Here is a 24752-nt window from a genome sequence, read left to right as displayed (position 1 = left end):
TCATGACTAATTTCAGTGTTTGTACCTTTGGCCAGAACATCAGAATTGATACTCTTCTCATTGAATACCATTATTGGGCGACATACAGTGGGGTTTTTTAATCCTCTCCTAAGGACATTGAACCCACAGCCTTTTAGTGTCTGGTATGATGCTCCAACCAACTGAGCCACCTGGCCAGGGCAGGTGGCATACAATTTTAATTATCCCATTACCGGTGATGTTACTGATCATTTCATTAAAGTGGATCTACCAGATTGCTTTACTATAAAGTTTTTCTTTTTGTTTTAAGTGTTTTATGGCAAAGTAATTTGAGAACCTGTAATAATCCCATTTCTTATCAAACTTTCCATTTTTTTCAGTGATTTATTTTGTGCAAATTCCTGGTTTCCTATTTTATTCAATGTGTTGTATTCCATTGTTATTATATTTTATCCTCAAATAGACCTGGATTTGGCCAGTAAGAGCCCTTCAAGCTGGTTTTTGTGTCCTTTGGATATTTCCATCATTCTTCACACACCTCTTTGCTTTCTGGCTTAATAAATAAGACTTTCTAGGCTCATCCTGTACTTTTTTTCCTCCTCTAGTTTTGGAATCAACCATATCTCCAAGGAGCTTTGGTTCCTTTTAGTGAAAAGTAGTATATGGAAATGAGCTTTGAGCTGCTCCTGGAGTATTACTGCTTCTAGGCCTACAGTGGACAGAAGAAGGAAATACATAAATGTATATGCATACGCACATTTATGTCATTATTTATTACTTTCTGCTTTTGTATTGAAAATCATGAGTTCACATAGATACCTTCAAGTCACAAACACTATAGTCTTCTACTTTTGCATACTTATAACTCTCTTTTCTGAAAGGGAGAAACGTGGCTTCCATTCTCCTTAATATTACTTATTTGATCAGTCCCCTGGTTATGTAATCCAATATTGTATTCCAGTCTCTTCCCTACCTCTCAGGTGTTAAGTCCATCTGATCCTGTGTGTCCTTTAGAGTCTCTATTTCCTTGTTAAGTTTTTGTCTGGAAGATGTATCCAGTGAAGTCAGAGGGGTGTTAAAGTACCATAATATGACTGTAATAGAGGCCTGGTGCATGAAAATTCATGTACTGGAGTGGGGGTCCCTCAGCGCAGCCTGCCCCCTCTCACAGTCCAAGGAGCCCTTAGGGGCAAGAGGCGACCTGGTGATCAGGAAGGCGATGCCCCATCACACCTCTGCTGCTGCCACTGCTCGCAGCACAAGCCTCAGCAGGCCCTGGGCAGCTGCCATCTGAGGCTTGCCTGCACCTCAGGCTGGCCCTGGGCGGCTGAGGAGACAGTATTAAAGGCTGTTACTGACTAATTAGATCAGTCTTCTATGCTGCCTGTCTTCCAAATAGATTTTCCTCTGGCTTGTTTTGTCACCTTGTGTGTTTTTCATGGGTGTCTTGCTTTTAGCCTTATAATTAATTTTCTAAAGTATTAATTTTCTAGATGTAATTTACTTACAGGATATTTTTCCTTACATGATATTCCTCTACTATCCCCTCCTTTTTTGGTTTAAATGTTAGGAGGCTTTTGAAAATTTTATAATGTAGTCTTGATGGCTTTTAAATTTTAATTTTTTGCACTATAATATTACTGTTTTAGGTTCATTACATGGTGCACAATTTTATCATGAGATGAAGTACCAATAAAAATTTTAGTTAACACTTTAGGAACACCTTTTTGTCCAGTACAATTAATTTTTCTAGAATATTCGCTTGTTTTAACTAGCCAATTTAAATTTGCCTGAAAACTTGACTACTATTTTACTGTCAAATTTATTACTCTCACAACAATCTTATTTTACCCTGTAAGTATTGGTGGAAGGGATTATTTGCCTTCTTGAGTAGGTCCTGAGCATTCCTGGTGGTAGGCTGGATTTAGAGATCGTAAACCCACTTCCCCACACCATGGGTACAAGACATCTCAAACAATTCTTGTTGGAGTGAGAGGGCAGCTGCTGTCAGCCAAGTCTCTGTCGGTCACCTGGGTCCTGATCTGAGCTGGGCATGGGAAGCACAAAGCAGCCATGGGGGCAGGAGACCTCCCTCAGAAGGGGCTAGGGTTCAGGCCCCTGCAATATTGGGAGGGTGAGGGTCTGTGCCCCACCTCTCTTGATCCCCAAATTCTCTCCTGATGGCCCCTCTGTGACTGTGCCTGTCTTAGGTTGTTCCTTCCTTGAGGAATCTTACCTGTCTCTGGCTAACCAGCCATCCTCCGGGGCCAAGCAGGGTGACGTGAGGTTCAGTTTTGTCTCCTTGGTAGCCTATGCCCCCGTGGCCTCCATGCCCAGCACCTGCCTTGGGATCCCCTCGCCTGCTGGCGGGGCCCCAGCACTGATCACATATCTTGTGGAACCCGGGTTTCTTCTCCAGGGAGGGTGGAGATAGTTTCTTTGTCTCCTCATTTTGGCTGTCTGTTTGGGTTTGTGACTACGTATTAGGTAGATCCTCTACACCTCTCAATCTCCAGTGCAGGACAGTATTAAAGGCTGTTACTGACTAATTAGATCAGGTAAAGGCTCAGAGCCTCCAGATATGCCTCTGGCTACAGACTAATAGGATTCCGACTTGAATTGCCCTCCCATGTAGTCATCCTCAGGTGTGGTGAGAGTTTTCTTCAACAGGATTAGGCAGTTGCTTCTGCCTGGAGGCCAATTGTATTTTTAATCTCAGGTGGCTTCAGGGCAAGGTGTTTTCCAATAGGGTGTGTCAACTGTCTTCACCCCCGGCAAGGCAGATATCTATGTGGGAAATGACTCAGTCCAGGAAACTTGGGGGGGTCTGCCTTCTGAGCTCTATCCCCCAAGTCTCCTGTCCTGGCTTCTGCTCTCACAGCTCCAGTCCATTTCACCCTCCCTCTGCTGCAACACAAAGTTGGTGGCTCCACAGGGATTTTTGTGCATTGGCCCTTTAAGAGGGTGCCTGTGTTTTCATCTGTTACTCCCTGGTAGACAGCCAGATGTTATGTGGGTTCCTCTTCAGTTTTGGTGCTTTCTGCTGGGGGACCCAGCTTGGGGATTAGATCCCAGAGTTCTCAGTGGCACCCCCCACAGCTGAGATATCTCTTTAGGACTTCAGTTGCCATCTGTGGGTGCCCAGCCAGCTCTTTTGCGCCTCCCCACCACCACCACCACTACCACCACCAGTCTCTATGCGGTCTCCACTTTCAGTCCTTGGGTGTCAGGGTTCTCTCCTGTGAATTTTCTGTTGATTGTTCAGGAAGTTTTTCTGTATTTTAGTTGTAATTCTAGTTTGTTCCTGGGAGCGTGCAGCATCCACTTACTCAGCCACCATTTTTAATTCTCTTCAGGTGTTGACATCACACCTGAGGCTGCTTCTCCACAGGGACACCTTTCTCACCTTATGTCAATGCCAACACCTGTAGCAGGTCTCCCCCCTGCTTCACTGTGAGGACTCCTTCCTCAGCCTTCTTGGACCTCAGCATTCTATTCTGGAGCCCTCTACCCCCACCCCCAACCCCCATGCCCCACCCCTGTGGATGCCCTTTCCACACCCTTGGGCTCTGATACTATGTTGGACAGCCCTCCCTTGTGAGGTGCTCACCCTGTTCGTTCTCCAACTCTGCACCTGGTCCCCACTCAGGAGGACCCTGCCTTTCTCCCGCTGGTTGGTCTTGGATGCTCGTTCTGGGAAGACCCTCCATAAGTACACCCTCCTTAACTACATTGGGATCCCTTCTGCACAGAAGTCTTGCTCGCCTTCTCACGCTGCTCAGGCTCCGACACTGTGCCAGGCCATCCTCTTATGCAAATGTCATACTAATTCCTTGTGGGTTCTGACACCCTGTGCCAGTCCCACCTTGTCCAGTAGCCTCCACCTCAGTCCAGCTCTAACTCCTTGCTCTCGGCCACATATCCTTCCCTTTTCCACATGAATGCCTGCCTCTCTCAGCCTTACCTAATGACTTTGGTCTGAATTGTTTGAGGGGTGGTATAGGAAGGAAGAGACTAAATATGCAGTTTGGATGTCTGGGCTTATATAGCTACTCTAGTTTGGTCCCAGGTTTATAGTTTCTTAATTGTCTTCTATGCTGCCTGTCTTCCAAATAGCAAGGAATTCACTAACATTCAGAGAAAGGTATACTTGGTAACTTTTGAAAAGTCATATTGTAACACTGCTGGCATAGTTTGCAAATTGGCACAACTCCTAGGAAAGATCTCTAAGTGTCAGGGTCTCTAAGAAGAACTACATTTAGAGATTCTCTTGAAGAACTCATGGAACTCAGCATTTAATTGTATTCTTGGCTAGTATTATAGTGACACAGTAAGGATATTCTGATTGTAAGAGAAAAGGACATAGGCAGAGTCTGGAGCAAGCTTGTCAAACATGCAGCCTGCCGGTCCCAAGTTTGACATGCTTGGTCTGGAGGAATCCATGTGTGGGCTTCTCTTATGATCTCCCTCCTATGAGAGGTCACGCAGAGCGAACGATTCCTCTAGCCATGGAAATGCACCAGTATATATGTGATGTTTCTGCCCAGGGAAGCCCATGAGAGACCCAAAGTTTTTATTGGGGCAGGTTGCTTAGGCACCCTCTACCAAATACATACCAAACTCCAGACTCCCAGAAGGATTGGAGATGTTCAGTGTAAACTGTATTTGCACAAACAGTCTAGGGCCGTGGTCGTCAAACTGCGGCTCGTGAGCCACATGCGACTCTTTGGCCCCATGAGTGTGGCTCTTGCACAAAATACCACGCCCTGGGCGAGTCTATTTTAAAGACATGGCGTTAGAAGAAGTTTAAGTTTAAAAAATTGGGCTCTCAAAAGAAATTTCAATCATTATACTGTTGATATTTGGCTCTGTTGACTAATGAGTTTGCCCGACCACTGGTCTAGGGCACATTTTGAGTGCCGAGTTTCCAGTGCCAGCCAAGGGCCACCCTTGCAAGGTAGCAGTTTGAGGGCTGCTCTGTCCACTCTTCTGCACAGAGGCTTATTTGGCTGCATCTTACAAAACTATTACATCTGTGTCTCATGTGCAAAGTGAGATGCAGAATTAACTTTTTGTAGCATAATTTGTATTAGTAAAATGTATGAAACAACCTAACCTTCATTTAAACTAAAATTTTACTCTATTCATGCCGTGGTGTGCTAGGCAACTGTAAACAAAAAATTTTTAAAGGGAAACTATTTAAATTGACACAGAAAGATCAGGATATATTATTGGTGAAAAGGGATCAGAATAAGGTGTGTAAATTGCTACCATTTGTAAAAAAAAAAAAAAGAGAGGGAAAATAATTTGTATTTTGTATATGAATTTTAAAAATCAAAGTATAAAAGAGAAACTTTACAATGGCTGTTGGGGTGGGGACAGGATTGAGAAAGGGCCATTTTACTGTAACCCCTTCTGTATACAGTCAATTTTTATTATTCATGGGTTTCATATTTGCAGATTTGTCTACTCACTAAAATTTATTTGTAACCTCTGAAGTAATACTTGCTTTGATTGGCATTCAGACATGTGCAGGTCACTAAAAATTGAGTCTCTTGAGGCACCTCATTTCCAGCTGAGATCAAACAAAGCGATGCTCTGCTTTCTTGTTTCAGCTCTCATAGTGTAAACAAGTGTACTTTTTGTGGCCTATTTTAGTGCCCCTCCCCCTCTTGTTGGTGATTTTCCAATTTGAAATGGCCCCAAGAGTAGTGCTTCCGTCTTGTGTAATGTTTCTAAGCACAGGAAAGAAAATACATGTAATAGATAAAGCTTCATTCAAGTGTGACTTATAGTGTGTTGGCCTTGAGTTCAATATTAGTGAATCAACAATATGTTTTTTTTTATATTTTTAAATTGATTTCAGAGAGGAAGGGAGAGACAGAAACATCAATAGTGAGAGAGAATCATTGATCGCCTGCCTCCTGCACGTCCCACACTGGGGATCAGCCTGCAACCAAGGCATGTACCCTGTCCGGGAATCGAGCCATGATCTGATTCATAGGTCAATGTTCAACCACTCTGCCATGCCAGCTGGGCAACAATACATATTAAGTAAGGTGACTTTAAACACAAATACACATAAAACAAGATTATGTATCGATCAGTTGATAAAAATATTGTGACCAGAAGCTTGTAGGAACCTGACTCTGTATACTTTTGGTCTATGTGCTGTGTTACCTATTAAAACTTAAAGGAATGCTGAAACTGGTTTGGCTCAGTGGATAGAGCGTCGGTCTGCGGACTGAAGGGTCCCAGGTTCGATTCCGGTCAAGGGCATGTACATTGGTTGTGGGCACATCCCCGGTGGGGGGTGTGCAGGAGGCAGCTGATTGATGTTTCTCTCTCATCGATGTTTCTAGCTCTATCCCTCTCCCTTCCTCTCTGTGGAAAATCAATAAAATATATTTTTTTAAAAAAACAAACTTAAAGGAGTAATCATGTTGGAGAATGTTACTGTGGAGAATGTGTTGCTAAATGAAAAATGTACAGAATTATATGAAGTAACCTTTTTTTTTTAAAGTGTGCATCTACACATTTACATTTTTTAAATTTAATAAATATTGTTCAGATTATTAAAATTGTTCCTCTTTTTTCCCCCATAGCTCCCCTCCACCCGGTTCCCACCCCACCCTCTGCCCTTACCCCCCCCCCACTGTCCTCATCCATAGGTGTACGATTTTTGTCTAGTCTCTTCCCGCATCCCCCACACCCCTTTCCCCCAAGAATTGTCAGTCCACTCCCTTTCTATGCCCCTGATTCTATTATATTCACCAGTTTATTCTGTTCATCAGATTTTCTATCAACAAGTGAAAGGTATTCACAACAATACATATCTATCAACAAGTGAAAGGTATTCACTTGTTGATAGATATGTATTTTTGTTCATAATTTTTATCTTTACCTTTTTCTTCTTCCTCTTCTTAAAGAATACCTTTCAGCATTTCATATAATATTGGTTTGGCGGTGATGAACTCCTTTAGCTTTTTCTTATCTGTGAAGGTCTTTATCTGACCTTCAATTCTGAATGATAGCTTTGCTGGGTAGAGTAATCTTGGTTGTAGGTTCTTGCTATTCATCACTTTGGCTATTTCTTGCCACTCCCATCTGGCCTGCATAGTTTCTGTTGAGAAATCAGCTGACAGTCATATGGGTGTTCCCTTGAAGGTAACTAATTGTTTTTCTCTTGCTGCTTTTAACCTTTTGCACTCGGATGTTAAGTGTGACTCGACACGGTTAGCATCGGTAGCAGCTCTTTATACTCTTTGAATGTATCAATAATTTGAAATATAAAAAAAATCCAAATAAGTAAGTTTGTATGAAAAGAAACTCCAGTTTTTTATTCTACTGCCGCGCTTTGTAAAATCTGGGGTATTTAAAAAATTAAATCCCGAGAAGAATAAAGGAATCGAGAAAAAAGCAAGCGAGTGCAAAGGGTTAATATTCCCTCTTTGTCTTTTGCTCTTGGCATTTTAATTATGATGTGTCTTGGTGTGGTCCTCTTTGGATTCCTTTTGTTTGGAATTCCTGCGCTTCCAGGACTTGTAAGTCTATTTCTTTCACCAGATGGGGGAAGTTTTTGGTCATTATTTCTTCAAATAGGTTTTTAGTATCTTGCTCTCTCTCTTCTTCTGGCACCCCCATAATTTTGATGTTGGTACACTTGAAGTTGTCCCAAAGGCTCCTTACGCTATCTTCATATTTTTGGATTCTTTTTGCTTTTTGCTTTTCTGGTTGGGTGCTTTTTGCTTCTTTGTATTTCAAATCTTTGACTTGATTCTTGCGATCCTCTAGTCTGCTGTTAGATCTCTGTATAATATTTTTTATTTCAGTCAGTGTATGCTTAATTTCTAGTTGGTCCTTTTTCATATCCTTAGGGGTCTTGCTAAATTTATTGGCCTTTTCTAGAAAATTTTTAAAAACCTCATAACCGTGGTTTTGAACTCTATATCCAGCCGTTTGCTTTCCTCCATTTCTTTCATTTGTGATCTGTTTCTTTGTCTCCGCATTTTGCCTGCTTCCCTGAGTTGATAGAGTTGCTTTGTGTGCTAGGTGTCCTATAGGGCCCAGTGGCTCAGCCTCCCCAGTTACATGAGGTGGACACTCTTGGTGCACCCCTTTGTGGGCTGTGTGTAGTCTTATAGTTAAGCCTTGATTGTTGTTGGTATCACTGGGAGGAATTGACCTCTAGGCCAATTGGCTGTGAGGATCAGCTGTGTCTATGCTGGGAGAACTTCTGTGCTGGAAAAACCCATATGAGACAAGACTAGCAAAAGCCTCTGTGCTCAGCTTAGATGGGGCTGAGTCTCAGGGTGGATCAGACAGCATTGATTATCCGTCAGCCCTGCCCTAATAGGCCCCTGTGTCTCAGTGTCCCGTGGTAATCGCTGCAAGCCCCTCTGAGAGAAAGCCGCCTTCGAGTTCCGCCCGCTGCCAGACAGTCCAGTTTCTCCCCAAATGAGTCTGTCCCCAGAGTCTCACCCGGAACTGGAGTTCAGCGCAGTCGGGAGCTTTTGTCTCCCTCCAGCTTGAGAAAGCCAGCTGCGTACTCAGTTGCCAGTCCTCTCCGTGTGCGCATCTCAGAACCTCTGCCTCCTACAGCTCCTCTGAGTCTCTGTGCTTTTCTCTTTCCTTCTAGTTGTAGGATTTCTACTCAGCCAGCTTTCCTGTGGTTCTGGATGATGTCCATTTTGTCTTTTAGTTTTAGTTTTGAAATTGTGCGAGGCAGCAGTTTAGGTGTTTACCTATGCCGCCATCTTGGTTTCTCTCAGTCTACATTTTTTTTTTTTAAATAAAAGATTCTATACCAAAATAAGTGATTCTCTTTAGGTAATAGTATAATATGAATTTATTTCTGTTTTCCACATTGTCTTTATTGTTTGTGTTTTATTTTCATTTAGAAACAAAATCCAGTAAGTGTATTAAACAGATCAAATAAATGCCATGTGATTCTTTTATATGGAGGCTGCTAGTATAGAAGTCATCTAGTAATTTGAAAATTGCTTCCAGAAAAGTCGTAAAACCTTAAGCAAAGACAGACTTAGGAACAAGGAAGATTGATTGATACTAGGTTCTGCCTTGAGGAAGGAGTTGAGTAATTATTATTATTATTCTCTAAAACACAATGGTAGCTAATATACCTACTTTTGTATGTGACCGGAACTAAGAAATTTTATCCAGAGCTAGAGGTATTTGCTGTACTTTTAGAAAATAGGTAAGTTATACATGTTGCAGTAAATTCAAGACATAAATTGTTAAAACAGTTTTGTCAGTTGCCTTTTAAAGCTATTGAGTTACTTTATATTTTCATTATAAGTATATGAGATTGCATAATTCTTTCGCATCCCTAACAACACAGTGTATTATCAAATTATCAGTCTCTCAGAGTAGTAGACTTTGATCTTTGCCCTTTTTTATACATTTAAGGATCTTTTTGTAATAGCTGTTATTTCTTTGTTTCTTTCCTCCATATTTTAAAATTTCTGAAATAATGCTGCTATTCTTTCTGGGAATTTTAAACATTAGGCTCTTAATGATGAGACATCCAAAATAATGCAGGTTATTAATCAGAGGTTAGTTAATTTTCAGAATGCTTACCAGGTCCTTTTTCTTCGTTGAAGTATTTGTTAAAGTATATATAGAAATATGCTTGAAGAATTTCACAAAGTGAGTAATATACTTACTTGACCAGCACCTAGATCAAGAAATAGAATATTTCCAACACTCTATCTTCCCCTTCATTGTCACTAACCAAATCCCAAAAAAACAGATGAACAAATTAATACAGGTCACACTTCATTTTTATTTGGAAACTATGTTTTTCCCTCTTATAGAAAAAACGGAGTGAGATTCCTTGTTATTGGGAAAATCAACCAGTGGGATGTCAAAAACTAAACTGCGCTTTTCATCACAACAGAGGACGTTATGTGGATGGCCTTTTTCTACCTCCAAGCAAAAGTGAGATGTTTTTAATTTTAAAAGAATAATTACTATATAATGAACACCTACTATGCACACTGTACAAAGTACTTTATATACTTGCCTTATTTTCCTAGTGTGAGAGAGTAGTATTTCCACTTTACAGATGAAGGAACCCTACTTTATTAAGGTTAGGTGATTTGTACAGGTATAAACCGGTAAGTAGAAGAGGCACAATCCTGTTGCCAAAAGCCATGTGCCTCATAAGTGTTTCTTGGCATTACAGTTTAGATTACTATAGCTTGCTTCATTCCCCATTTTCTTATCAGACCCATAGAGGCTTTTGACTTTTCCTCTCTCTCTAGTCCTCACCCAAGGTCATGCTTAGAGAAAGAGGAGGGCGGAGGGTGGAGAGAAAAAGAGAAGCATGGATGTGAGAGAGGAGCAGATTGGTTGCCTTCCACACGTGCCCAGACCAGGGATCGAACCCCAAACCCAGGTATGTGCCCTGACTGGGAATCGAACCAGAACACCTCGTTGCATGGGACATGCTCCAACCAACTGACCTATTATGGCTGGGCGGCGGTTTTTGGAAGAAACTTTATTCTCTCAGAGTGTTTGGCAGATCTCTTCCTCCACCTGTTTTATAAAATAAGGTTTATTGGAATGAAGCCATCCCCATTCATTTTCATATTGTCTATGGCCAAATTTTGTGCTACTGCTTCAGAGTTGAGTAGTCGAGACAGAGATCTGTACAGCCTATAACAGTGATCGGCAAACTGTGGCTCGAGAGCCACATGCGGCTCTTTGGCCCCTTGAGTTTTTAGCAAAGGCCAGCTTAGGAGTACCCTAATTAAGTTAATAACAATGTACCTACCTATATAGTTTTAAGTTTAAAAAATTTGGCTCTCAAAAGAAATTTCAATCATTGTACTGTTGATATTTGTCTCTGTTGACTAATGAGTTTGTCTCTGTTGACTAATGAGTTTGCCGACCACTGGCCTATAATATTTGCTATCCAGCTTTTTACAGAAAAGGTTTGCTAACCCTGCTGTAGAGTAGTCTAAAATAAAACTACACACCCTGTCTGGTTTGGCTCAGTTGATAGAATGTCAGCCAGAGGACTGAAGGGTCCCAAGTTCGATTTCAGTCAAGGGCACATGCCTGGGTTGCAGGCTCCATCCCCAGTGGGGGGTGTGCAGGAGGCAGCCAATCAATTATTCTCTCATCTATGATGTTTCTATCTCTCCTTCTCCCTTCCTCTCTGAAATCAATAAAATATATATTAAAAAAGTAATAAAATAAAATAAAACTACGCTCTACCAAAAGCTAGTATTTATTTCCAGAGTCCCTTATAAAGGGATTTCCTAGTGGAATGATCAGCCATTTGAAAACTACATCTGCTGTGTGATTAAATTTTGATGGCTACATATTTTCACCTTTAAGGGAGGAAAATTACAATATTTAAATTACATGTCTAGAATTTATAGTCACTATGCATCTAGCCTCCTGTATAATCTATATTTTGAATGCCCACTTTGAGTGTACTTGCATATAGTAAAAAGTTAACTAAAAGCCAAATTTTCCCTCCTTGGAAATTTAGAACCTAATTGGGAAAATGGGGATGTTAAATAAAAACACATTAAGTGCTCATAAGGAAAATGCACCAAACTTTTGGTGAGGATGTTCTGATGACTTGGGATTATATCTTCAGTTTTTTTATTGATGACTAATTTTGCATATCTAGCTGTGTTGCCTGCTGTGCCTGAGTCACCAGAGGAGGAAGTGAAGGCTTCCCAGCTCACAGTTCAACAAAACAAACTGTCTGTCCAGTCCAATCCCTCCCCTCAACTGCGAAGTGTGATGAAAGTAGAAAGTTCAGAAAATGTTCCTAGCCCCACACATCCACCAGTTGTGATCAATGCTGCAGATGATGATGAAGATGATGATGGTATGTTTTAGTTCTTTATGGCAAATAAGTGATCAGGATCACTTAATGAATTAGAATTAAAGCTCTAGGCCTGTTTTTAATTGTAAATTTGCCTTAAATGTGTTAATATAGATCAGTTTTCTGAGGAAGGTGATGAAACCAAAACACCGACCCTGCAACCAACTCCCGAAGTTCATAATGGATTACGAGGGGCTTCTGCCCGGAAACCTGGGGTCAATTTAAAACAAGGTAAGAGGAGGCTGTATCGATGCTGGCTCCCACTCTTAAATCTTGCAACACTATTGAATGTCCAAACTATTTTAATTTAATTCATGTTCTAATGAACAAAATAAACTAATGAACAAAATAGATCCAGAGACATAGAAGCATGGAACAGAATGATGAATTTAGAGGGAAGGTGGGAGTTGGGGTGGGGGGTGGGGAGAGATTAACTGGAGAATTTATATGCATATATGAGACAGAGACAGTAGTGTGGTGAAGGCCTGGGAGGGGCAGATACAGGGTAGATGGGGTCAATAGGGAAAAAGGGGAACATCTGTAATACTTTCAACACTAAAGATAAACTTAAAAAAAAAATTCAGTTCACCATTACCACCACCTCCCTCTTCCCTACCCTTGTTATACATACACAAACGTACTCCTCTTAGTTAGAAAACATCTGAGCACCTGCTATCTATGTATCTAAAAGGCTAATAGGCTAAGTGTCCCGACTGTCTGACTGGTCGCTATGACACTCACTGACCACCAGAGGGCAGCCGCTCAATTCAGGAGCTGCTGTGACGCACACTGGCCATTTACAGAGAAACAGCATCACGGACCTGGTGCCCACAAAGCAACACTTGGCTTCCTCCAAGTGGGACACAGGCCCTGCCACCGCCCCAGAGCAACACCCCACCAACACTGCCAAGACCCCATGGCACAAAATGCCCACAGCCCAGCCCAGTAATGGTGACTGTGGGCGCCGGGTAATGACGTCATGTAGCAATGCCCGGCTTCCTCTCTCTAGCGACTAGCCTCCTTGGAGTTTTTCTTCAGCCCAGGAACACGACTTGCTTTATAGCCGGGTGGAAACATTTTACACTTTAACCAAATGTTTGTGAAGTGTTTTCCTGTGCCTCATCTCATTTGATCCTCACAGAAGTCCTGGAGTAGGTAGATAGGAGGCTTCGTGGAATCCTATTTTCATTACCTGGAAAACAGAGATTTAGAAAGTTTAGAAACTTGACCTGCCTGAAAAGAAATGGTGGACCTTGAAAATGACCAGGTTTTCTCACTGCACAGAATATAGTCAAACACTCTGCAGTTAAATATTTTACCCTTTGTTCTCACTGCGTGATCTACAATAATAATCTGCTTCATGTTGATATTTATTGCTGTGTTGGCTGAAAATTACCTGAAAGAGAAGTTGGGGTGCTTCACTGGGCTGGAAAAAGTTTAGCTAAATCAGAAAGGTCTAATTAAGCAAGTTTATTCTATATATATAAAAGGCTAAATTGACTTGGGCATGCGCAATACATATAAAGCTCTTGCTGGCACCAATCGCATGCGTGTGTTTCAATCTGTCATTGTCAATTGTGAATTTGGTTGACCTATTATAGAGAAAGGGTGGATAGCAATATAAAATATTTCTTATAATTTCCTTTCAATGTGCACAAACTCGTGCACTGGGCCTCTAGTGTACAAATAAAATGCAAAGGTGAAAAAGGTTCTAGTTCCTCATGTGATTTCTCTTTACTTTTCTCAGGTGAATGTTTGAATTTTGGAATAAAAACTCTTGAGGAAATTAAGTCAAAGAAAATGAAGGAAAAGTCCAAGAAGCAAGGTGGTAAGTTATTACTTTTACTAGATCATTGAATGTTGCTAGAGAAGAATAATTAGGATACTTCCGATGTTAAGGACCCTTGGCAACAGCCAAAGTGAATTTGACTTCTGTGGCTGGTTTGAAGTTAAAACACAGACTTACTTAAATCACTTAGTTTTAATTCATTGCAATTGTGTTTCAGTTCCTAACTATTCACAGCTAAGCACCACAACTAAAGAGCCCAAAAGAACTTGTCTATCTTGAGAAATAAAGTGTATTAAAAAAAACAACAACAACTTCATTTTGTAGTTGATGAATTCTCACAAGCTGCTAGGACTTTCTTCTGGAGCTTGATTGATGTATACATTTCCAACCCTAAAAATGATTGTGTCAAATTAATATTTAGAGAGAATCAAGTGGTTGGTTCCAGTACTCTTTTGGTAAAACTTTTCTATAGGAACCTTGGAGTTGTGTTTTGCATATAATTGAATATAGATGAGAAAGATTGGATTGACACACCTGACAGCTAGTGTGCTTCTGAGATTAACTTGAGAATAATGTTAGCCTTGTTAGTCAATAAAAGTAGATTGAGTGCCTAAGTCATTCAAAAATTTTTTTTATTTTTTGACACCTCCCCCAAAAAACAATTTTGTTTTATTTACATATTGTGTCCAAGGAAGATAAGAAATAGGGATTATCTCCCCTTCTCCCACCATGACCCCTGTAGGCAAACAGAAACAGAGAAACTGATTGGCTTGTAGTCCAGTGGTCTGTGTTGGACTTACCTGGTCATAGATCAAATTTCTTGACTTGTGATAGCTTTATTTTTCACAAATTATTTACTATTCTTTGATTTGCTTGATTTAGAAGGTTCTTCAGGAATTTCCAGTCTTTTACTCCAGCCTCAGCCCATTCCAGGTCCTGAAAAAGAGAATGTCCGGACTGTAGTGAGGACAGTAACTCTCTCCAACAAACAAGGTGAGACATCGGTAGGCTGTAGACTCATAAATATCTGAGCGAGCAAAATCCTGTGTGCATTTTACCTTTGGTGGATTTGCAGGAGGAGTTAGGAATGGTGATTGGATAAAAGGATGAAAAGAAAAGTTAGTGCATTTGACTCTGCTGTTAAAAAGGTTGAAATTAATGCAGTTCTCACATTTATGTATATTTAACTTTTTCATTTACTGTTTATTTGTATCCATTCACCAAATTTGTTGACTGCCCATTATGGATAAAGAACTATTAAAAAAAAAACACCTTTTAAGTTATAGAAATATTTCCCTTCATAGTTTTAAATCTAATAAGGAATAGGACACAAGTAATTATGATATGCAGATATATTTAAATGTTGTGCCATTCAAACAACAAAGAATCAGAAGAAGCACTCACTTTTGGAGTGGTCAAAGAAGGTTATAGGAGTGGAGTATGATAGTATGATTTTTTTTTTTTTACTAAAGTGCACAAGCAAAAGTATAGATTTTTATGATCAGTTGATTAGAACACAACTTGTCATTGTAGAATTGGCTACTATTAGTAATTAGGACTGCTATTGCTTCCCTTTGGGCTGTGCATTTGGCTACTTGAATTTATTATTTAACATGTTGATTTTTTTTTTATTGAGTCTTTCTTAAGACTGAGAACTGATTTTCAAGAAATTAAGTGGACTTATGTTAATATTGGCACATGCTTTATATCCATTAGTGGTTACTGAATACCGAAAAATTGCCTAATAGTAGAGAAATTCTGTTTTGCCATTTCAGGAGAAGAACCATTGATAAGATTGAGTCTCACCGAGAGACTGGGGAAACGAAAATTTTCTGTAGGTGAGATAAGTTTTGTACATATCCTTTGTTTTCTTTTTGTTTGTGCATTTATATGATACCTCTTCCAACCTTCTCTTTATATAAGTGCCCTGTCATAATTGATTTGTAATCCCCCTATATTCTTGGCTGAAAGCACATTTAAAATTTTTCCATGTTTTTCACACGTGCATTATACCTTTCATTGAAGTCAGAGAAATTTGTGTTACAATTTAATTTGATTATGGCCAGCATTTTAAAAAGCAGTAAAGTATATCTCTGTTTCTATGGACAAATTGAAATTTGACATTTTAGAGGGGAAGAAGTGTCCAGTTAATATAAATTCAGTCCCTGCGTTTATTAGTGCTAGTTATATTTAGGGAAGTATTTACCATATTACTGAATTGTTGTGCACCTACCCTAGCGTGTCGGTTTCAAAAAAGTTATTTTGAAAGTCTCCTCTGACTTTATACTCTTTTAAAATGTGCTTGCAAATATGAAATCTTACCTATTTGGAATTTTCTTTGACACCATTCTCATTGCCTGATAAATTTTAAGTAAAAAATACAGAAATAAGTTATTTTAATATCAGCATACATGTAAACATTGTGAATTTTTGGTTTCATGTTTAAATTATCAGTGAAAGCAGAGAGAAAAACATACTCTGCAGAGTCTTTCAAGTTTTTAATGGGACCCTGGAAAGATTGTATCTTCAGTCAAGCAATCGTAAAAACATCAACTCATGACATTTAAACAACCTGTATTGAACAGTGTAATGTAATAAACCAGGAGTCGGGAAACTTTGTCCAGATCTTGGCTCCATCAATAATTGGTGACTTGCCTAAGATAGAGAATCCTTCATAACCTTAGATTTCTTATCTGGGATTAAAGACAGGTGCTATTTGGCCTTCAGAGTCTTCATGTCACAGAAAAATGTTTAATTTTGTGATTCTTTTGTTGTCCTAATCTCTGGTGCATTAAGCCACGAATTTACTTAGAATTCAGCCAACAGGGAGTGAAGTTTTTTTGGTTGTTTTTTTGTATATGGAGGATTTTTTGTTTGTTTGTTTTCATATATTCCTAATTCTGATTTTCAATCTTAGCCAGGATTTATAATCCTCCATTTGTAATTTTAGTCAGTTATTTGGTAAATGTTAATTTGTGCATTCTAATTTTTTGTCCCTTCTTCTTTTGGAACATTTTTATTCCTTCTCTAACCTTGAGTTATAAATAAGCTAGTAAACGAATACACCATAAAAATGAAGAAAAATAAAGAAGTATTCTATGTTTTCTGTTTTTGCTTGTATATCTTGACCTTGCAGAAGGTTGACTTGAACTCTTAAACTAAATTCCCTCTATTTGTAGATGGTGACAGTGATCCTCCGTTAAAACGTAGCCTTGCACAGAGGCTAGGGAAGAAAGTTGATGCTTCAGAAACTGACAAAACACCAAAGAAAGGTACCTTTGTTATAATACACTTAGTGTGTGTGTGTGTGTGTGTGTGTGTAATCCTGACACTTATCTTCTATAATGTTAACAGGTATAGTTTGTTACTCTCTTTGTGCATGTAAATTAGATTAGCTTCTGATATACATTTTATTCATTCAACAAACATTTGAGTTGCTTACTCTACTAGATTCTAGGTAGACATCATTGTATGAAATAAAACACCATCACAATCCTCAAGAGATTATAGTAGAAATACTTGTATGTATTGTGATAATTTCTATTATGAAAGCACAAAATTTGCAGCCAAATTCCCTTCCTCCTTGACAGTCAATTATATTGAAGACTCTCTTTAACTAAAGAACATATTTCAGATAGATTTAGGGGGAAAAGCCTTTTGATATCAATAAGATTTTAGAAGGTTGTATGGTAACAAAATTATTTTACTAAATTCAGTAGTTTCTGCTTTTCAAATCTAAAGAAAAATATTTAAAGCTCTCCAGAGTGCTTTGGGAAATTCATAGAGAGGAAAGTTTAAGACCTGAAAACATTTATTTATATATATATATATTTAGCCCTAGCCTTTTTGGCTCAGTGGATAGGGGCCTGGGTTCTATTCCGGTCAACGTCACGTACCTTGGTTGCAGGCTCCTCCCCAGCCTGGGCCCTGGTTAGGGCGCATGCAGGAGGCAACCAATTGATGTGTTTCTCTCACATCGATATTTCTCTGTCTTTCCATCTCCCTTCCACTCTAAAAATTCAATGGAAAAATATCCTTGGGTAAGGTTTAAGAAAATAGAGTCATGCTGGCCAGTTGACCTAAAACATTTTTTAAAAACATTTGTATTAGAAGAGAAATATAAGCCTAATTTATGAACTTTGAAAAAGATATTTGATCTCTAAAAAATTCTCTGTTCAACATTTGGGTTTTTGGGTTTTTATTTACAGTTCAAGTTTCCAAGTCTCTAAAGGAACGATTAGGTGTGTCAGCTGGTCAAAACAATGAGGAGGCAGCAGGTAGGTAAACCCTAAGACCAGCTGCTGATATTCTTTTTCTTGCCATAAAATCTTTACTTTTTCTCCTATTTATCTATTGAGTTAGTTTAGGGCTTGTGTATTTTGTGGTTTTTTTGTGTGTGGCTTTTCTTTGTTTAAGTAATTAGTTACTTAGTTATGAATTCTGTTTTTGTACTTTAAAAGTGGCATACTGAGTTTTCATCATTGTATTGATAATAGAAAATTAGAAACAATCTAAGTATCCAACAAAAAGGAAGTAGATTAAATTAAGGTAGTTATATATTGTAATTGCTGTCACCCAGTTGGTGTGGCTCAGTGGTTGAGGGTCGACCCATGAACCAAGAGGTCACCCATTCAATTCCCTGTCAGGGCACATTCCTGGTTTGCCATCTCGATCCCCAGTAGGGGTTATGTAGGAGGCAGCTGATCAATGATGTTTTTCTTTCGTAGATATTTCTACCTCTCTATCCCTCTCCCTTCCTCTCTCTAAAAAATCAATTAAAAAACATTTAAAATAATTGTTGTCATGAAAAGTCATGTTCTGAACAACAGTGATGGAGAAAACTTCTCTCATATTGAATGAAGAAAGGTTACAAAAGAACATACCACTTTTGATCTTTAACATTAGGGTAAAATAAGAATCTTCTTTCAAAAAAATTCTTATAATAGAAACCTATTCTCAGGCAGAAGTTCATATGTATGAGATAATTCCAATTTTGTAAAGATAAAATTGTATGCTTAGGAAAAACACTGCAAAAAATACATAAATGTTAACATTGGTTTTATCTGGGTATTGAGGTTTTAGATCATTTTAATTTTCTGTATATTCTTCCCTATACTTTAATTTAATGTTGAAGTTTTAAGTTGCGAGATATAACTACGTAAATGTATATATGCATACAATTTAAAGAATAGTAAAATGAATATTCTGTTACTCAACCATCTAGCTTTTTTATACATTGCTGGATTCAGTTTAATGCTCTTTAATTTTTATATATTTATGAATGATATTATCCTGTGCTTTTCCTTTTTCATTTTATCCTTATCTTATTTGGATATTAAGATTTTACCAGAATTCATAAAAAGGTAATCTGGTGTGAAACATTCTTATTCTTCTTTTTTTTTTTATCCTCACCTGAGGACATTCTCATTGATTTTTTTGGAGAGAGAAACATTGATCCGTTGTCTCCCAAATGCTTCCCAACCAGGGCTGGGGATCGAACCTGCAACCTAGGCATGTGTCCTGACTGGGAATCAAACCCAACCTTTCAGTGCACAGGAGGACACTCCTACCAACTGAGCTACACCAGCCAGGGCCATTCTTATTCTTTTTGAAACAAACTTTTTGTTTTCTTTTTGTGGAATTTTTTCTTAAAATATTTTATTGAGAAGAAGAGAATTTGTTCAGAAATCCTTCGTTAGTATTAACCTTTTGCACTCGGATGTCGAGTGTGACTCGACACGGTTAGCATTAGAATAAAGGAATCGAGAAAAAAGCAAGTGAGTGCAAAGGGTTAATATCAGTATCTGTTCTGAAAATAATGTTGACATTTCATTAAAGCACTGATAATTCTTTTACTTCTTTGATAATTACCTTGCAATCTTTAAGAACCTCAAAACCTCGATTCCCGATCTTGTCTAAAATGAACGAAGTATAGTATGATTCCTCCCTATTCTGCACCCTCCTCCTACAGTTGGTCATACAGTACAGTGAGAAGAGCAGGGAATTATCTAATATTCCAGTGTTATATAGTTCCAGAAAGGACTATTTGCATTGTATCCTGGTGTTCAACATAGACTACCATTGACCCCCTTGAGTTGTGCACCATGGCAGACGTGGACATCTCTTTCCTCCAGGGAAGTGAGCCTCAAGCTGCTTATGTTGTGACTTAGAACCAGACCCAAGTTCCTGTGGGTGTCAGGCAGCTTCATGCATGCTATCTCATGAAATGCTCACAACTGCTCCTAGGCTCTGGTGGAGGGACGGTGGCTTGAAGAAAATTGGAGTTATATAGGGGAGACTGAGTTATGTGGCTTTCAGGTGAGGGCCACTTTTCCCCATGCTCGCCCAACTGGTGCCATTGTCTCTGTCCTGCAAGTCTTCTCTTTTTTTTTTTTTTAATACATTTTATTGATTTTTTACAGAGAGGAAGGGAGAGGGATAGAGAGCTAGAAACATCGATGAGAGAGAAACACCGATCAGCTGTCTCCTGCACACCCCCCACCAGGGATGTGCTCGCAACCAAGGTACATGCCCTTGACCGGAATCGAACCTGGGACCCTTCAGTCCGCAGGCCGACGCTCTATCCACTGAGCCAAACCGGTTTCAGCCAAGTCTTCTTTTTTTAAAATATATTTTTATTGATTTCAGAGAGGAAGGGAGAGAGAAATATCAGTGATGAGAGAGAATCTTTGATCGGCTGCCTCCTGCACAACCTCTACTGGGGGTCAAGCCCTCAACCCAGGCATGTGCCCTTGACTGGAGTCAAACCCAGGACCCTTCAGTCTGCCAGCTTTATCCACTGAGCCAAACCAGATAGGGCACGTCCTGCAGTTCTTATTGGACAGATGTTGGAGCTTTTGAACATAGTCTCCACCACCACCTGTTTTTTAACCTTGCCTTCATATTTTCTATCCGGGGTTCTTGCTTCACCTTTTATTATGATCTTTGCTTGTTTTCTGTATAGGATCAGAGAGTAAATATTGTAAGCTTTGCAGGTTACAAGCTAGGTCACAACTACTCAACTCTGCCATTATGGTATGGAAGCAACCATATACAATATGAAAATGGATGAGTGTGGGTTGTGTTCAATAAATGTTACTTACAAAATTTAGAAACATGGATGTGAGAGAGACACATCAATTGGTTGCCTCCTGCATGCATCCCTACCAGGGGTTGGGGATCGAATCTACAATCCAGGTACGTGCCCTTGACCGGGAATTGAACCTGTGACCCTTCAGTGCACGGGCTGATGCTCTAGCCACTGAACCACACCAGCCAGGGCGATTTAGTCTACCTTTAATGTCTTCTCTATTATTTTGATGAAATTTTGGAAGGGTGGGGAAACAGGGTTGCCATGGCACCATTCATATTGTACTTTCTTGGAATTGTTGTTTTGAGATCAGTCTACTTTCAAAATGGAAGAATTTTTACTTTAAAAACTTAAGGAAATAATTCAGTAAATGTTGGAGTGTTTCCTATCTAGCAGGTACTAAAATAAGTAATAATAGTCACTGTTCTAATGTTAGTGTGGTTGGAAATAATCACTCATTTATGGTATTGTGTGATCAGTGTAGCAAACTAGATTTGGGGTTGTCAGGCTCTAAGATGAACTCACTTAAAACTAGGAAGCAAGAGAAATGAGGACAGTAGGGACTATTACATATAGAAGCAATAGCACATTCAAAAGTTCAGAACATGTGTTTAAGATTGTAAAAGGATAATTTTTTATTTTCCTCTTTCGTTAAAAGCTGTATTCAGCCCACCCAGTGTGGTTCAGTGGTTGACCATTGACCTGTGAACCAGGAGGTCCGTTCGATTCCCAATCAGGGCACGTGCCCAGGTGGTGGGCTCAATCCCCAATAGCGGGCAGGAGGCAGCAGATCAGTGATTCTCATAGTTGATGTTTCTCTCTCACTCTCCTTTCCTCTCTGACATAAATAAAAATATATATTTTAAAAGAGGTGAACTCCAAATAAAGTGACTTGTGTTCCCCCTTGAAAACAGAGAGAGTTACTAAAGTTGGTGAGATCCATGTGAAGACCTTAGAAGAAATCCTTCTCGAAAGAGCCAGTCAGAAACGTGGAGAATTGCAAACTAAACTCAAGACAGAAGGCCCTTCAAAAGCTGATGATTCTACTTCAGGAGCAAGAAGCTCTTCCACTGTTCGAATCAAAACCTTCTCTGAGGTCCTGGCTGAAAAGAAACATCGGCAGCAGGAAGCAGAGAGACAAAAAAGCAAAAAGGATGTAACTTGCGGCAAGTTAAAGACGGATAGTGAGATTAAAAAAACATCGGTTTTGCCACCAATGGTTGCCAACAAAGGACAATCTGAGGAGCCTGCAGGGCGAACAAAGTCTATGCAGGAGGTGCATATCAAGACCCTGGAGGAAATTAAACTGGAGAAGGCACGGAGGGTGCAGCAGAGCTCCAAGAGCGGCACCAGCTCCCAGCCTCAGCCCGAGGCCACCCCGGGGGCGAGGCGGCTTTTACGAATCACCAAAAAGTCAGGTAATGAGAAAGAGCTTGGTCTGGAGTACCACTTGCCCAAGTAATCTTTCAAAGGGCAGGGCTCTGCAGGGAGTTCCTAGGAGTTCTGTAAAGTTCTCTTGACTCAGATAACCTGTGAAAACCCCTGGGTTACACGAAGTGAAGCTGTTTCTGTATAGCAGCACCCATAGACCTTTCATATTTTAGTGTTCATTTGAAAGTTTATAAGGACTAAAGAGCTTTATCTACAATTTTATTAGCCTTGTGTTAGCATCATTTTCATTAAAAGTTTTGTTTTACTTCATCTGTCATGAAGTTGGAGCCTAAATGAAATAACTCAAGATCTGTTTAATATGAATTAGGTATAAAAGAAGAGAAGAAACTTCAAGAAGAAAGTGAAGTTGCATTTCAGAGCAGTGTTGCTAGAACAGAAGCTAAAGAGGTGAGTTTATTTAAAATCATTTTATAATTTTGTTCATGGCAAGTGAAGGCTAGATGAATGGTAAAATGTGCCTTTTAGTTTTAGTTTATAATAAATTTCTGTTTTATTATACGTAAACAGTCTTTCACTATGTGTATAATTTCTACAGGGAAACATTTTTTTTTCTAATGGGGGTTTTCTGTACTTCTATGTATATCACCAGTGTCCTCTGCCCTTTGAAAGTTTTTTAATTGGCATCAGTGTTTTTAAACTAAGCTTTTTTCTTGCCTTTGAGAGTAATGCCAATTCATTGTTCTAAACTTGGTAGTTTTTATTTTTAAAAGAATGAGAAACCCTGTAATTCCAGTCTACATGTACCCACCATTCATTTTGTTTTTCATGGATTTCCTTCAAGCCTTTTGTTTACATACACATGTGTGAACTCATTTAATCTTTGATTCGTGTTTAGAATGTAAAGGCAGTGCTCATTTTGTAGCCTGCTTTAACTTTCACCACATTAATAATTCTTCAAGATGTCCATCCATATGGACCACATAGTGTTTTTTATACAAATGTAGTCTGTCTCTGGACTCTGTTTTACCTGAGATAATGAGCATCTGTGTACATTAGTGCAAGTGTCTGATTATTTTAAATCCTTTGTATTAGACTCGGGGTCATGATTACCTAGCCTAAAGAATCTGGGATTTTATTGTTGCACATATATTTAATCTTTCCTCTTTAGCTTGGTGGGGTATGTTTTGTTGTTTTTTTGTTAATCCTTACCCAAGGATATTTTTTTCCATTATGCAGAGAGAGGAAGGAAGAAGGGAGGAAGGGAAAGGAAGAGAGAGAGAGAAACATCGATGTAATAAAGACACATCAATTGGTTGCCTCCGCCCCTCCTGGGGCCAGGGATTGAACCCGAAACCCAGATGTGACTGGGACTTGAACCCGAAATCCTTCAGTTTACAGGCTGACGTTGTAACCACTGAGAAAACCAGCCAGAGCAGCTTAGTGAATTTGTTTTTATTTTTAAATATATTTTTATTGATTTCAGAGAGGAAGGGAGAGAGATGAGAATCATCGATTGGCTGCCTCCTGCCTGCCCCCCACTAGGGATCAAGTTCACAACCTGGGTTTGTGCCCTGACCAGAAATTGAACCATGACCTCCTGGTTCATAGTTCAACACTCAACCAACTGAGCCACACCGGACGGGCAGGTGGTTTTTATTTAATATCAAAGAGCAAAACAAGCTCTTGTGTTTTGAATTATATGAGACACTGCTTGACTTACAACTTATAAATAGCAATTATCATGTAGGTTGTTAGAGGTACTAGAATTTTTTAAATATTTTTTTAAATTGAATTTTCGAGAGAGAAACATGGATAGGAGAGCAAACCATCGATTGATGCTGCCTCAGCCCCTCCCAGGGATTGAACGCACAACCTGGGCATGTGCCCTGACTGGGAATCGAAGTGGCAACCTTTTGTACAGAATGACACCCAACCAGCTGAGCCATACAGGCTAGGGCTAGAGATACTAGATTTTAATTCTGTCATTTAAATTTATACATAGGCTTCAAATGAGACAACAGGAGTTGGCATTAAAATTCCATTCAAGAAATGTGAGACGATGCGAGAAAAGCACATACAGAAACAGCCAGAGAAGGGAACCTCACAGAAGGAAAAATCTGTGCTGACATCCCTCTGGGGAGATGTAGACTCTGGTAATGCCCAGCCAGCAGAGACGCCAGTGCTCACTACTGTGTCGAGCATCACACGGAGCCTACCAAAGCGGCTTCCCACCAAGTCATCCCAGAAGGCAGAGGTGGAAACCGCAGGGATTGGCGACTCAATATTAAATGTGAAATGTGCGGCACAGACCTTGGAAAAAAGGGTTAAAGGTGAGTGTTCTTTCTAGTATATCTTGCTTTAGGATCTCAGAATTATCAAATTTCAGTAATTCCCTGGAGCAATTGGGTTGAATTTCATTTATATACTGGTTACACAAAAGTGGATAGTAAGTAATGGTTCTTATAATTCTATTTGAAGAGACAAATCGAGATGAGTCTCTTTTTCAGCATTTAAAATTGCTATTTAGAAATTTTTTTTTAACTTTCTGTGGTACATTTTTCCTCTGGTTTTGAAGAAGAAAAGGAATAGAAGAGCAGTGGCAAATTCCAGAGCCACTGAAAGGAATCATTTGAGTA

The 24752-nt window shown here is 39.5% G+C and overlaps 1 protein-coding gene across 2 annotated transcripts in view; it reads left to right on the top strand.

The window, feature by feature from the left end:
- ZC3H11A (zinc finger CCCH-type containing 11A) overlaps positions 1-24752 on the top strand; it is a 37640-nt gene that overhangs the window by 9708 nt on the left and 3180 nt on the right. For both annotated transcript variants that reach the window (XM_028129335.2, XM_054711406.1), the window contains 11 exons: positions 9813-9936; positions 11645-11848; positions 11960-12076; positions 13593-13673; positions 14517-14627; positions 15410-15472; positions 16814-16906; positions 17843-17911; positions 21639-22142; positions 22484-22563; positions 24119-24446. In XM_028129335.2, the coding sequence (XP_027985136.1) occupies positions 9813-9936; positions 11645-11848; positions 11960-12076; positions 13593-13673; positions 14517-14627; positions 15410-15472; positions 16814-16906; positions 17843-17911; positions 21639-22142; positions 22484-22563; positions 24119-24446 (1774 nt within the window). The remainder of the gene's footprint in view (positions 1-9812; positions 9937-11644; positions 11849-11959; positions 12077-13592; positions 13674-14516; positions 14628-15409; positions 15473-16813; positions 16907-17842; positions 17912-21638; positions 22143-22483; positions 22564-24118; positions 24447-24752) is intronic.

Source organism: Eptesicus fuscus, chromosome 22 (assembly GCF_027574615.1).
Source record: "Eptesicus fuscus isolate TK198812 chromosome 22, DD_ASM_mEF_20220401, whole genome shotgun sequence".
NCBI classification, from domain to species: Eukaryota; Metazoa; Chordata; class Mammalia; order Chiroptera; family Vespertilionidae; genus Eptesicus; species Eptesicus fuscus.
Note: the sequence above shows the minus strand (reverse complement) of the source record. Positions and strands in the feature narration are given on the sequence as shown.